The sequence below is a fragment of the Chelonia mydas genome, chromosome 24 (assembly GCF_015237465.2).
Source record: "Chelonia mydas isolate rCheMyd1 chromosome 24, rCheMyd1.pri.v2, whole genome shotgun sequence".
Taxonomy (NCBI): Eukaryota; Metazoa; Chordata; order Testudines; family Cheloniidae; genus Chelonia; species Chelonia mydas.
Genome location: NC_051264.2, coordinates 7,109,363 through 7,124,714, shown reverse-complemented (window position 1 = coordinate 7,124,714; position 15,352 = coordinate 7,109,363). Strand labels below are relative to the sequence as shown.

The following is a 15,352-nucleotide window of genomic DNA, read 5'->3' as shown; positions in this document are numbered from 1 at the left end:
CAGCCAGTATTATGTTGTCCAACTATACAAATCACTTTTGTGGACTCTGGCACACAACACACAACAAATGGTATTACAAGACACTACATGTGTGTAAGATTGTCAGAAAAAGTATAATTATATGAAAAACAGGATTGATCATATTCAGGAAAGCATTTACAGAAGCAGGGAAAGGAGGGTCTGAAAATTATATCTGCAAGCTTAACTTTGACATTTCCTGACATGATTGCTTAAGAGGAACCTTAAAAAAACTGGAGAAAATTAAATGGATATTCCATTAAAAAAAACTAAGTTAAAACACTACAGAAGCAGCTGTACTCTCCCAGATTTGCAGGGCTCTGATTATAATGAGCAGCAAGCACTATTTAAAGGAATTGTTCATAAAAGGGAAAGCCAATTCTAAACTTTGAATTAATATAGTTTCCTTATGTTTGTGTCACGCAAGAACAGCAGGACAACATGCTAAAATGGTCACTTTATTAACAGATAGAAAGACAACATGGCAACTGCTCAGAAACAGAGATTCTATGGTATGATGTCCTTCAGTCCTGCCCTGGTGAAGAAGGGAGATCAGTCTCCATGACCCATTCAGTCATTGACCTCTTGGCTGAAACTAGCAATGAGGCGATCAGATCTGACAGTGGTGTGTTTTGGGTTGGTTTTTTTTGTTTTTTTTTAAAACAGAAGTCACTAGGCTGTTTCCCCAGCTATTGTAATTCTTTGGACCTAACAGCCTAGCCAGGGGTCCTGTCGATTCTTCCTCATTAGAAATGCAATCTTCCTGGCCATCTCTGTGTTATAAATCCGCCGGCACATCTCGTAGGTCTCCCGCTGCCTCTTGCGGCATGGTTTCTCATAGTACCGACGTCGCTTGGCATCCTCAATGATCCCATCCACTGTCAGAATTCTGAGGAAATTAATGAAGTGTCATATTTTGCATTTCCCGAGGGCCTTACAATTGAGCATAATAAAGAGCTTTACATACATTCGTTAAGTCTAAACCACAGTGAAGTCAGTTGTCCACACAGTAAATCAGGGGAATAGAATCTAGAAGTCCTATCTCTCAGCCCCCTGCTCTCACCATCAATCCACACTCCCTCCCAGTCAATGGCACCAACAGGTGACTTCAGCACAATTGGCATAATTTATTAAGCAGCAAAAATAATGAACCCTCCCAACTGCCTCTTATGACAAATGATACCCCGTTTTGCAGATTCAAATTTGTCCACAAACCTGATGTTTTCTTAACTGTTTATTTCTAGAAATTAACATCAGAAATGTCAAATAAAAAAAGGGGGTGATTTCAGCTAGAGAAATGGGCCCCATGCAATTTTCAAATCTCCTGTATTAATCAGTATTTCCTGGGCTTCATTTCGGGGTCTGTGTCGTACATTGTGCCTATGAGCACATTGAGAACTGTAATGAGGAAAATAAAATCCCTTTAAAACTTTGTTATTAAACTATCTGGTAGCTGTAAAAAAAAATCATGGAATAATGGGACTGTGGCAGCTACCTCCACTGTTAGATTTTATAGTCTCTCTCCTCTTTAGGCTGCAGGCTCATACATGTGCTATTCAGCAGAGGGCAGTAGTGCAGAGAGATTAGAGAAGGCCACATATAGTCTGAACCAGACACCGCTGCAGGCAATAGGAAGACTCCCATTGACTTCAAGGGGCTTTGGATCAGGCCTTCCCAGTGCATCCCCACAGAGATGAGGAACCTTTTATCCACAACATGACACATTCTGTAAGAGAACAGACTCTGCTACACAAAAGGCCTTCTCAATAAGGCTGGCTTACATACATTTCACTGAACGCAACACGTCTGTTTCAGCTGCATTCCTGTGCTAAGTTATTCACGGAAATGGTCTCAACACCATTACTGCTGGCAAGCTATCCATTACAAGCAGGCAGGACGGTGTCCTTCCTCATTCTGTAACTGAGCAGGTAAGCCTTACCCTACAGTAGTTTTCCTTGCGATGTCAACTCTCGGTCCCCTTCTCTCACAATAGGACTCCTACCAGAGTTCAGGTAGTGGCTCTCAACCATTTCCCATGCATTAAATGTCTGTGAGACACAGACAAATTGCTAAGGAGGAGTACAAAAGAATAGCACAAGCATGTAGGAACAAAATCAGGCCAGGTCTACACTACAAACTTCTATCGGTTTCAGTATATTGTGCAGGGATGTGAAAAATTCACACCCCTGAACAACATAGTTATAACCACCTAACCCCCTGTGTAGACTGCAGAAGAGCTTCTCCCACTGACATAGCAACTGCCTCTCAGGCGTAGTAGCTATATCAGGCCTAATGGCTTCTTCACTAAAGCGCTACAGCATAGAATCATAGAATATCAGGGTTGGAAGGGACCTCAGGAGGTCATCTAGTCCAACCCCCTGCTCAAAGCAGGACCAATCCCCAACTAAATCATCCCAGCCAGAGCTTTGTCAAGCCTGACCTTAAAAACTTCTAAGGAAGGAGATTCTACCACCTCCCTAGGTAACGCATTCCAGTGTTTCACCACCCTCCTAGTGAAAAAGTTTTTCCTAATATCCAACCTAAACCTCCCCCACAGCTGCATCAGTGAAGACAAGCCCTCAGAAAGGCTAAGGCACAAAATGAGTTACCCCTAGCAAGGAACACAAAAAGCAATAAGAAGAGGGTCTTTAAATACATCAGTAGCAAGAGAAAGATGAAGGAAAGCGTAGGTTCTCTATGTAGCAGGGAAGAAGAGGTAATAACTGATGACATCAAGAAACCTGAGGTATTTAATGCCTATTTTGCGTCGCTAGAAAGGTAAATGGTGACCGGATACTCAACATAATATTAACAATAAGGGGGAAAGAAAGCAAGTCAAAACAGGAAAGATCACATTAAAGAATATTTAGATAAGTTAGAAGTATTAAAGTCAGCAGGACCTAACGAAATTCATCCTAGGGTACCTAAGAAACTAGGTGAAGCAATGAAGTGAGCTGTAGCTCACGAAAGCTTATGCTCAAATAAATTTGTTAGTCTCTAAGGTGCCACGTGTCCTCCTTTTAATCTTGGAACTGTTTGCAATTGTCTCTGAGAACACATGGGGGAGGGGTGAAGTCCCAGAAGACTACAGAACGGGAAACAGTGTCTTTAAAAAGGGGAACAAAGAAGACCTGGGGAATTATAGACCAATCAGCCAGACTTTGATACCTGGAAAGACACTGGAACAAATTATTAAACAACCAATCTGTGGGCACCTGAAGGATAGCAACGTTATAAGGAATAGCCAGCATGAATTTGCCAAGCACAAATCATGCCAAACCTTCTTAATTTCCTTCTTTGTCAGGGTTACTGGCCTAGTAGCTAGGGGAGAAAGAGATGGTGTGATATATCTTGATTTTAGTAAGGCTTTTGATAGTCCCACATGACATTCTCATAAGCAAACTAAGGACATGCAGTAGGTGAAATTACTATAAGGTGGGTGCACAATAGGTTGAAAGACCATACTCAAAGAATACTTAATGGTTCGCTGTCAAATTGGGAAGGCATATCCAGTGTGGTACCACGAGGATCAATCCTGGGGCAGGAACTATTCAATATTTTCATTAATGACTTAGATAATGAAGTACAGTGTATGCTTGTAAAATTTGCAGATGACACCAAGCTGGGAGGGGTTGCAGGCACTTTGGAGGACAGGATTAGAATTCAAAAAGACCTTGACAATTTGGAGAATTGGTCTGAATTCAACAGGATGAAATTCAATAAAGACAAGTGCAAAGTACTTCATTTAGGAAGGAAAAATCAAATGCACAGCTAGAAAATGGGGAATAATTGGCTGGGTGGTAAAGTAGTGCTTAGTGAATCACATACTGAATGAGAGTCAACAATGTGATGAAGTCGCAAAAAAGGCTAATATCATTAACAGGAGTGTCATATGTAAGACATGGGAGGTACTTGTCCTGCTCCACTCGGCACTGGTGACGCCTCAGCTGGAGTCCTGTGTCTAGTTCTGGGTGCCAGACTTTAGGAAAGATTTGGCAAATTGGAGAGAGTCCAGAGGAGAGCAACAAAAATGATAAAAGGTTTAGAAAACCTGATCTGCGAGGAAAGGTTAAAAAAAGAGGACATGTTTAGTCTTGAGAAAAGACGACTGAGGAGGACCTGATGATCGTCTTCAAATATGCTAAGACCTGTTATAAAGAGGACCGTGATCAGTTGTTCTCCATGCCCACTGAAGGTGGGACAAGAAGTAATAGGCTTAATCTACAGCAAAGGATATTGAGGTTAGATACTCAGAAAACCTTTTTAAGTATAAGGATAGTTAAGCCCTGGAATAGGCTTCCAAAGGAGGTTGTGGAATCCCATCATTGGAGGTTTTTAAGAACAGGTTGGACAAACCTGTCAGGGATGGTCTAGATTTACCAGGTTCTGTCTCAGCACAGGGGGCTGGACTTGATGACTTCTCAAGGTCCCTTCCAGCCCTTCGTTTCCATGAAATACCCTACCAACAAAAGGAAAGCGTTATTTCATGCATTCACCCCTTGCCTGCTAGTCAGAGGAAAACTCCTAACCACAGATTGCACTTGAAGGACTATAGTGGGTTTTCTGATATGCCATGTCAGACTACAGGCACATTTAACAGCCTCAGATGAGGAGCAGGGTGATTTAGTGGTTGCTGAAAGGGCTTGATGCAAACGCTGAGTTACTGACTTCATTGAATAACCTTTAACAAGACCCTTGGATCTCAGCCAGTCCAGCTGCTAAACTGTGTAAATACAGCTGCTGCATAAGAATTCAATTCACATAAAATTGTCTGAGATCCATTTTGCCTGTGGCTTAGGACACTAACAATAACTGTAGCATAGGAGTGTATCTCCTCCTTCAGGCACTAGAGGAATTTACCTGTCACAGCTGTCAGTCAAAGACAGGCTTAGATCTTGTCACATCAGATTCTGCAGCTTTTCCAAAGTAAGATCAGGAATAGCTGCTTCCTCTGCTTTATCCTGCACACATTGGACATTGAGAGGAATTTTACAGAGAAGGGAAACAGAAGCAGAGAGATCAGGGAAGTGACTTGCCTGGTCACAGAATGAATTGGGCAGAGCCAAGATCATAATCCAGACCTTCTAGCTCCCATACCTGTGCAAAACCATCCTTCCTCCGCTGCCAGAGCAATCACAGAACAACAGAAGAAAGAAAAGGACTTACTAAGCCACTCAGTCCATCTCTACACTGAGGTCCAACCACTTGTGGTTTGTGACGTCCAGTTTTACAATATGCTGAGCAAGGAGGCTTCTACCACTTCCCAAAGGAGATGAATCCATAGCCTAATATAGCACACTACTGGGAAGTTTTCCTTGACATTCAGCCAGGCATTTCCCTTTTTTAATTTCAAACCATTACCTCTAGTTATTCCACCCTACTTAACTCCTCTCCTTTCTGGGTTGTTACATCTTTCAACTTACACCTCATTCCCCTTTTAGCCAAATTACACTTAAGATCACCTACACTACAAACGCGAAACTTTTTTTCTTGCTTGTGTGGACAGAAAAAGACATGTATAGGAACCATGTTTTAGCCTAAGTATCTTAAGGAGCTTAAACATGGTTTCCCAACATGTATATAATATGTTCTCATCTATGCGGACAAGAATAAATCTTGTTCTAACACTTAGACATGGCTATTTTTAAAGCAGAGACAGGGCCTTAATCTTTCCTCTGAAATTGATCCCTCCACCTGCCTGATCATTTTTTGTTGCTCTTTATTCTTTCTTGAAGAAAATCAGAATGCACAGTAGGGGGATTTCACCACTATGTGGAGAAAACTGCTGTTTAGCTGTCCTTTCACATAAAGTACTTGATGTGTCTACTTGTGAATTTCTTATCAGCAAAGAACAGGTTAAGGGCTAATTCAGACAGAGCTTATACAGATTTAGCAACATGCTATAGTGATGCTTGACCTGCCCAGTAATACAGCCCTGATCAAACCTGTTACAGATTTTAAAGGGATACTGTCAATTACAGTAGTTTAGGCCAGCAATTTCTTATAAAGAAAAGGTTTTACAAACCTGATTATTAACAACGGAGTTTTAATTATATTATTAAAACCAACAACAACCAATGAAAACTGGGTTTTGTTGAGATTTAAAAATTTCCTTTCGGTGTTGGGAACTCAAACACTGCAGCATCTCTGACAGGGCATGTGAATCAGAAAATGAAACTGACCAGAAAAACGCGAAATTGATTGGTTAGTTTTCATCACCCAAACAAAATGAAGTGCCAAATAAAAAAAACCCATCAGTAAAAAAAAATGACAGATGTGTTAGATTTAAAACAACGTTACTCTTGAGGTAATAGTGTAAAGTACTGCTGGCATCACAAATAAAGAAATTTGCTTTTTAAAAAAATATTTTTTTAATCTGACAGTTTCCCTTTAACAAAGTTCACATTTGAATAGAAGCCTTTTTAGAGCATAAGCATTCACATGGCAATGCACGCAGCCTGTATGTCAGCAGATAACGAGTGTAAGATAAATAGTCTTCAATGGACTGGAAAACCCACCCACAAGCATCCAGCATCCAATAAGATAAGGCTCAGTTGTTTCTAGTTCCCCTCCTTGTCCCAAAAGGGCAGCCAATCTGAAGGCAGCAAGTTTTCCTGCATCAAGCACTTGTTATGTCACATCGCGCGCTTAGCGAGTCCCATGGGCAAGAGCTGAGAGAGACACATGTTCAGCTCACCAGCTGCACAGGCATTTTAAAACCGTGTTGCCCTTCGTACGGTTCTGAACAAACACTTATGGTGGAACTGCCATCCAATCTATATTTAAACCAACAACTATGATCCGCAAATCTGCTGAGCGCAGAAACAAGAGAAGGAATACAAAGCCACACGTTCTGTAGTCTGCTGTTAAAAAGGGATGCAGTCAAGGATCTGAGGGCCAGAAGCTGACCTGCAAATACGTTTTTTAAATGAGCTAATCAGTGCTGAATGGTTCCGACTGCAGCTGGGAATTAGGTCCCCTCTAGCCACGATCAGCCAGCTCCAACCCAGTTACGACCTGGCATGCACTGTGCTGCAACAGCATAGCAATCAAAGAAGCCGGTGCAGCATGGAGCCAGCCTCGAGGACACCATGTATACACGGGTTTGAAGTACAGGGCACAGCTTTGCAAAGCTTGTTACGTAAAGGGATCCTTTGGATACAGAAGTAAGTGACTTTGCAGAGCCATACCGTATTCCAAAACACCACTTCCTTGATTCTAGTGTAATCCAGCTCCGCACTTCAACAAAGTTCTCAGTTTCACATCACCTTGGAGTGGTAGCTAGACAGAAAATCAGGACTATGGGGGAACATAAGAATGGCCAGAATGGCCATACTGGGTCAGACCAAAGGTCCATCCAGCCCAGTATCCTGTCTGCCGACAGTGGCCAGTGCCAGGTGCCCCAGAGGAAGTGAACCTAACAGGTAATGATCAAGTGATCTCTCTCCTGCCATCCATCTCCACCCTCTAACAAACAGAGGCTCGGGACACCATTCCTTACCCATACTGGCTAATAGCCATTAATGGACTTAACCTCCATGAATTTATCCAGTTCTCTTTAAAAGAGACTTTAAAAGGCTTTAATATTTAGGAACATAACCCTATAATTAATAACCTTTTACATTTTTACAGCACTTTTCAAATCCAAAAGCACATCACAAACTACATGTGTATAGCACCACTGAAAGGCAGCCAGCTCTGGGGTGAATGGGGCTGACCAACAGATATATGGCACACTACAGAACAGGGCATAGCAAGGGAGAATAAAGGTTATACTCTGCCTTTGAAATAAAAGCAGCTGTCTTTTCTAAACTTCTTTATGACGATGAAGCCCCAGGTAAATGAAGTATTTGCCTTACACAGCAGAAAAGCTGAACAAAACCCCAGGTCCAAAGTCCAATCTTTTCCAAAGACAGTCTCATTATTGGACAGGAGGGGAACACCACAAACTGAGGACCTAACACCACGCAAACACACACATAACAATGTGCAAGAAATCACAATTTTAGTTGTCACTCCTGCCCTTAAAACGCTAGCCCAGGAGATCAAAGTACTTAACAGAAGCTGAAGCCTGTTGCCAGTGTTTGAATCAATGTCACAATGAGATTGAGAGCTAACAAAGAAAACATATTGCCCTTCTGGATTTTTAGTACTGAAGCCAGCAGAGGTCAGTATGATCACAAGACTGAAGAATTTCAGAGTAGCAGCCGTGTTAGTCTGTATCTGCAAAAAGAAAAGGAGTACTCGTGGCACCTTAGAGACTAACAAATTTATTTGAGCATAAGCTTTCATGAGCTACAGCTTACTTCATTGGATGCATGCAGTGGAAAATACAGTGGGGAGATTTTATATACACAGAGAACATGAAACAATGGGTGTTACCATACACACTGTAAGGAGAGTGATCAGGTAAGGTGAACTATTACCAGCAGGAGAGGAAAAAAAAAAACACCTTTTGTAGTGATAATCAAGGTGGGCCATTCCCAGCAGTTGACAAGAACGTGTGAGGAACGGGGGGGGGGGGGGGGGGGGGGGGGGGGGGGGGGGGGGGGGGGAATGATAAATATGGGGAAATACTTTTACTTTGTGTAATGACACATCCACTCCCAGTCTTTATTCAAGCCTAATGTAATGGTGTCCAGTTTGCAAATTAATTCCAATTCAGCAGTCTCTCATTGGAGTCTGTTTTTGAAGTTTTTTTGTTGAAGAATTGCAACTTTTAGGTCTGTAATCAAGTGACCAGAGAGACTGAAGCGTTCTCCAACTGGTTTTTGAATAACACGTTCTTCTCTCCTGTGAATGAAGATACAAACCCACATGCTAGTAAAGCAAATAAAATCTCAAAGCAAGGCGATGTTGAAATATATGTGCTGGGCTTATGGGACATCAGTGATCTAGGCTTTTTCTACCTACACAGCTTTTAGCAATACAGCCATGTTGCTAAAAGTCGGGCAGTGTAAACGCTGTTTGTCAGCACTTTTGTGAACAAAATACTTCCACCCCCTACAAGTGGGATTCGCGTTGTGGACAGGAGAGTGCTCCTGCCAACAACAAGCCATTTACACTGTCACTTGCTGTAGCAAAACTTTTGTCTTTCGGGGGGGGGGGGGGGGGGGGGGGGGGGGGGGGGGGGGGGGGGTTTAAGCACCTGTGTATGACAAAAGTTTTGTCGTTCAATTGGCAGTGTAGACAAAGCCTTAGACAAGCTTCGCTATATTTGTGGCTCACTAACTCAACCGCAGTAGAAGATACAATGCCCATGCTCCCAAGAGCCCATGTCCCATTATTCTAGTGCAGTCTATATATCCATATGCCTGCAATGAGGGACCCTCAAATACACAAACATGGACCCAGTGGAATCCCCAGAGGCAGAGTGGTGCAGCGGTTAGTGCAGATCACTGGGCATCAGATCTTCATACTATTCTCAGCTCTGCCACTGACTCTCTGACACACCACGAGCAAGTCACTTCACCCCCCGCCCCCACCTGTTTCCCCATCTGTAAAATGGGGATAAACCACTCATCTCATGGGACAAGGGAAAGAACTGTAGGGCTTAGTTAATGTTAGTTCCTCAGATGCAAGGTGCTAGAGAAAGACAAAGTATTATTACTCTACAGCATGTTACATTTGCAGACACGGGTTAATCTACAGAAGGGAAGTACAGTATTTACATTTTGCAGATGGAGAAACATACATCTTGACTCACAAGCAGTGAGAAAGTCCTTGTCAAAGCCAGAAATCAATCACAGAACCCTGGCTCCTATGTTCAGGCCCATTATTTATTGAGCTCTGACAACATACTTGGCAATGCACAAATACAGAAAAATTCCCTAGCAGCTTACACTGTAAATCACATACACCTGGCTATGCCTCCTCCGATGGATGGAGATCTACATACCCACACTATATAGCACTGCCCAATGAACTCACATTAACCTGGAAGAATCAAATGATGACCAGAGAAGAATAAGGGAAAGGCAGTGAAAAAGACATTAAATTCTAAACATGGTCCAGCCATGAGGCTTGACAATTTATCTTGAAATGAAAAAGCCTGGCATAAATTAATATTTCTTTCCCCAAGACAGAGTTCCCCACCGAACTAAGACCTCATCCAGATCTGATGAGCATTATCCTTAATGCTTTCCACTGTTCCAAACAAAGGCATGCTAGCACATGTATGCTAGACCTCATGGTAAGACAAATGTCCCTTCACAGTATTATTCGGAAGAAGAAAGCAAGTGTCACAGGCCAATATACAGACACTGCCCAATGATCAAATGAGATAAAAGACTTCAGCATTTTAGTTTGTTGTTTCTGAGGAACAAGTAAAGGGTTAATAACACAGCAAGAAGTTTACTATCCCTACACAGTGGGCACCTTTGTTTCTACCACAGACACTGCAAGCTGAAAGTCTTGTCTTGAATTCAGTCAGTGGCAGTTTGGGGTGCACAAGGAATGCAGGACCAAGCTGTAAGCCATCACGCAAGTTATATCATTTTAATTTGCATGACAGCAATTTCCTCAAGAATTAAAGTTCAGCTGAATTTCCACACTCCATTTCTCTCTGTTCTAAACTAAGCCTCCCACCTCTGTGCAATCCTTCACAGACATGAACTACAATAACATTTATCCTTCTCTGATGCTTTCCATCTTAGGATCTCAAAGCTTCCCAACACATCTGCAAGGTGGGTATTATCCTCATTTTCCGGGTGGGAAGCTGAGGTGCAGAGAGAAGTGATTTTACCCAGGCCAGACAGGACAGGTTTATCCAGATGATATATCAGCAGCAGGTTGGGAAAATGAAGCCATGTTTCTAGTCCACAAAATCATCCTTCTTTCATACGATATGGAAAAGGCTTAGTGGGCCATCTAGTACAATGTTTCTCAATCTTTTTGATATCAGGGACCAGCTTGCTGCCTTCCTAAACTGTGTCAGGGAGATCTCAGGGACTTGTCGTTGAAAAACACTGGTCTAGTACACCCCAGTGCCAATGCAGGATTACTCCCTCCAGCCCAGTTTTTAGTGGATTGTCCCTTCTAATTGAAACGACTGAGCTCCCCTGAAATCCTATAGAATGTCACAGTCCAAAATCTTGATATTAGCAAATACTTCCTTGTATTCAGCCCATGTTTTCCTTAAATTGTCACCCCAATTTTCTAGTTATAAACCTTTTGTGCTGCTCTAAACTAGTCCTTCCACTCATTGGCATCTACACCTTTTAAATACATGCACATTTATTTTGTGACCCCCTCCCAATGATCAATGTGAAATACTCATCCTTTCACAGGCTTACTGGCTTTAATCTATGCTAAATGTTACCTTTTCCCCTTGAAATGTAATGTAATACAGATTTAAATTTAGTGATTTTAATTAATACAGTACTGGGACTCTCATTTTCATGTGACAAAATGAAAATGTTAAGTGAAACTGAGAGACTATGATTGCCTTGTGCATTTCACATACATGATGAACCCAGGTTTACTGAACTCCATTTCACTGACTCTCCAGGATTAATGAGTTCTTCCCTTTGCTTGGGAGGTCTGCCATGCCCAGAGCCAGCCAGCTTGTTTCAGAGGCTGCTCTCACAGCACAATAAAGACTAGACAGAACAGCCTAACTGGATCATAGCCCTGTAAAGCCACTTCACTGCAGTTTAAAGTCAGGGGACAGAAAATGCACACTTACCAGCACTTGTTAAAGGCCCCTTGTGATTTTTCTGTGTTCTCAAGTCTCACCATCCAGTTCGGTCACAGTCATTCAACTGACAGAAGCAAGAATAAAATCCAGACTCCTGACCCCCCCAGGCCACTGCTCTAACCACTAGACCACATACGATTAAAACTACTACTACCTGTTAGAAATCTCCCTTCCCCTAGCAGGGGTCGAGTATGTGATTTGCTCAAGTGTTTCTTTGCTCTAACAGTATGCAAAGAAATATAAATCACACTTTATCTGAATGGACATAACCAATCACAGACAAACCTAACAATATTTGTCACAATCAATACAGAGGACTCACTTTGCTCATCAGTAAAATGCAGCTACTTCTGGAGTGGAGTCTGACAGCTGTTAACATTTACCTGCTTAGTGTCCTGTAAGCAGCATCCACATTCCCATTCTGGACCATCACCGTTCTGGCAATAAATTTCAGGTGATGTGACATTTTGGGTGTAGCTGTTCCTGAAGAAGCTTAAATCACAGAGCTAGAGACCTCTATACTGTGTTTTTGGCTGCTACACAGATAACCTGCTCTTCGGGGAGGCCACTGAAGTGAAGTCTGAGATCTACGGGGAAAAGAAGCCACAAAAGTTAAGCATAAGTAACAGATTTCTAAACAGACATTTCTTGTTCCTTTTCCAATTGATGTGTATGGTGCCGAGCAATCGATTTGTTTCTATCCTAAGGTCCTTTCCTTTAGTAAATTTTAACCAGATCGCTTTTGACCCTATTAACAGCAAACTGTCACACACCAGCAGAATTCTTGAAAATACTACTAGATGTGCCCAGATTTCCTCTGGTCAGGCCTTGCTTGTCCTGTCCCGCGCTGATCACATTTTTAATCACTATTCCTTTGAAGACAAGCTTTAAAAAATAACAATTGTAAAGTATGTAGGGGATTTTGGGGAGGGGGAGGGGGGAGGGGCTACTTTGAGCATTTGCTCTCCAACGACAAGTTTGTGAAAACGTTTGCCAAAATCTCACATGTATGAAGTACTGTTAATTAATCGCACAAGGTGCATCTCAGCAACATCCTCACGTTAAGGGATCCTGGCACCCCCAATGGCGGGGGGGGGGGTGCCGTCCCACACCCCTCCTCGGACTGGGGGCGGGTGCCATGCCCCCACCCCCACCCCCTCATAGCTGGGAGGGGGAACCGTCCCCCCCACCCCTCCTCTGCAGCCCCTCCCCGGGCTGGGGGGTGCCGTCCCCCTATCCCCCTCCAGGGCGGGGGTCCCCCTTCGCCCCACCCGTTCGCTGGGGACGGGCCGATCCCAGCCTGCCCGGGAGGGGCCCGGCGCCGGGCCCAGCTTCCACGCGAGCCCGGGGATCCCGAGCGGCCTCCGGCCGCAGCACCCGAACCGCGCCCCGGTCGCCGCCCGCACGGTGGGCCCCGCCCCCAGGAGACACTCACCCCCTCCCCCGAGCGCCCCGCGGCCTGGCCAGCCACAGACTCCGGAACCGGAACCGGAACGTAGCACCGCCCCCCCCCGCCTGGGAAACCATGGCAACCAAACCCGCCCACTGGGGTGCCGGGGGAGGTGTCGGGAGGACCGGGCAGGGGGAGGTGTTGGGGCGCAGGGCAGGGGGATATTGGGGTTCAGGGCAGGGGGATGTTGGGGCGCAGGGCAGGGGGGAGGTGTTGGGAGGACAGGGCAGGGGGATATTGGGGTTCAGGGTAGGGGGATGTTGGGGCGCAGGGCAGGGGGAGGTGTTGGGAGGACAGGGCAGGGGGATATTGGGGTTCAGGGCAGGGGGAAGTGTTGGGGCGCAAGGCAGGGGGAGGTTTTGGGGCTCAGGGCAGGGGGAGGTGTTGGGGTTCAGGGCAGGGGGATGTTGGGATGGAGGGCAGGGGGAGGTTTTGGGGCTCAGGGCAGGGGGAGGTTGGGGGCAGGGGGAGGTGTTGGGGTTCAGGGCAGGGGGATGTTGGGATGGAGGGCAGGGGGAGGTGTTGGGGTGCAGGGCAGGGGGATGTTGGGGTTCAGGGCAGGGGGATATTGGGGTGGAGGGCAGGGCGATGTTGGGGTGCAGGGCAGGGGGAGGTGCTGGGGCAGAGGGCCGGGAGAGGTGTTGGGGCACAGAGCAGGGGAATGTGTTGGGGGGACAGGGCAGAGGGAGGCAGTTCCCATATTTTCAGAGCAGACCTCTCCTCCATTTATTCTCCCAGGAAACCTTGTGGATTTCATGGGTGTGTAGGATCAGGTTTGGGGTGGGATCTTGGGAAAACTCATTGTGTTGCACATGAGCAATGTTGCACAGAGATTTAAGAGAAAGCCCAAAATGTGTTGGTTTAAATCAAACCCTTATTATGAGAAAGTCAGGCAACCAGCTATGTTTCAGTGCCAAGGTTATAATGCCATAAATAAAATAAATTAGCTAGAAGTGTCACAGAGATGGATACAGGAAGAAAAGAGAAATAGATAGATTAGATGATGTGACATGGGGATGAGTGTGCTAGGTAGAGACAAACAGAGAGGTAGGTGATTAATAAATTATATTCTGAATTGTTCCTACACTGTCCGACATTGCTTAGGGCAATGGTTCTCAACCAGGGGTACATGTACCCTGCAGCTATGCAGAGGTCTCCCAGGGGGTACATCAGCTCATCTAGATATTTGCCTAGTTTTACAACAGGCTACATAAAAAGCACTACCGAAGTCAGTACAAACGAAAATTTCATACAGATAAAATGAGAAAGTAAGCAATTTTTCAGTAATAGTAAGCTGTAACACTTTTGTATTTTTATGAATGATTTTGTAAGCAAGTAGTTTTTAAGTGTGATGAAACTTGGGGTACACAAGACAAATCAGACTCCTGAAAGGGGTACAGTAGTCTGGTAAGGTTGAGAACCACTAGCTTAGGGCACAATGTTCCACCATCCCTGTCTATCCTGCTGTTTTACAGAATGGCTACTTTATTGTTTTTCTATAACTTAATTTTTGTTGTGAGGCTAGACTGATCCATTGTTCAGCTCCCCAACCTGGAAGACCAGTGTACTACTTTTCATCTGGTCAATACCCTTTGATTTGTCTGACTTGGGTGGCTCTACAAGGAGTTAAAACTCCCACTGGCATAGCTCTCAGGGTCACTGGAACACACAACCCTTTGCACTATGTCCCTAGGAAAGGATAAATTAGAGTTCAAGAAAATGGAACAAAGCTTATTTATAAGGAACAAGCCCTTTCCTACCAGATGTTTCATTTGTGGTACAAAAACAGTATAGTACTCTAATGTACGATCCTTTCCTGATATAGAAGTGTGTTTTGTGATAAGGGATAAAGGACATTCGGCACTGAATGAATGCATGCTTTGGAACACAGGAGAGGTGTTCACACTATTAGGAAGTGTTTCTGGTTAGGACAGGGGACTGGAACCAGGATTTCTGAGTTCTGTAACAGTTCATGGCAACTGCACCTGTATTCCCCTCTGTGATCCAGCAAAGGCACCCGCTCCAGGCTCCTCAGCTGTCCTCTCTCTTGGGTAAAGACCCACATCTCTCTCCCTTCTGACCAGGGTTTTCCCAGGCTGTATAGTTCCTTTCCTATGCTGTGAATTCCCCAGCAAGTGAGACTGCCTAAGCAGGCCTACTATGCTTTCTCCTCGGGGGCTATAAAC

At 44.3% G+C, this 15,352-nt stretch overlaps 1 protein-coding gene across 1 annotated transcript; it reads right to left on the bottom strand.

The window, feature by feature from the left end:
* Positions 1–460: 460 nt before the first annotated feature.
* On the bottom strand, positions 461–13,131 carry MRPS21 (mitochondrial ribosomal protein S21). Its single transcript, XM_037883144.2, has 3 exons — positions 12,988–13,131; positions 12,100–12,303; positions 461–907 (listed from the first exon to the last, which is right to left on the bottom strand). Exons 2-3 carry the CDS (start codon positions 12,180–12,182, stop codon positions 727–729), a joined length of 264 nt encoding a protein of 87 aa, XP_037739072.1. The 5' UTR covers positions 12,183–12,303; positions 12,988–13,131; the 3' UTR covers positions 461–726.
* Positions 13,132–15,352: the final 2,221 nt, after the last annotated feature.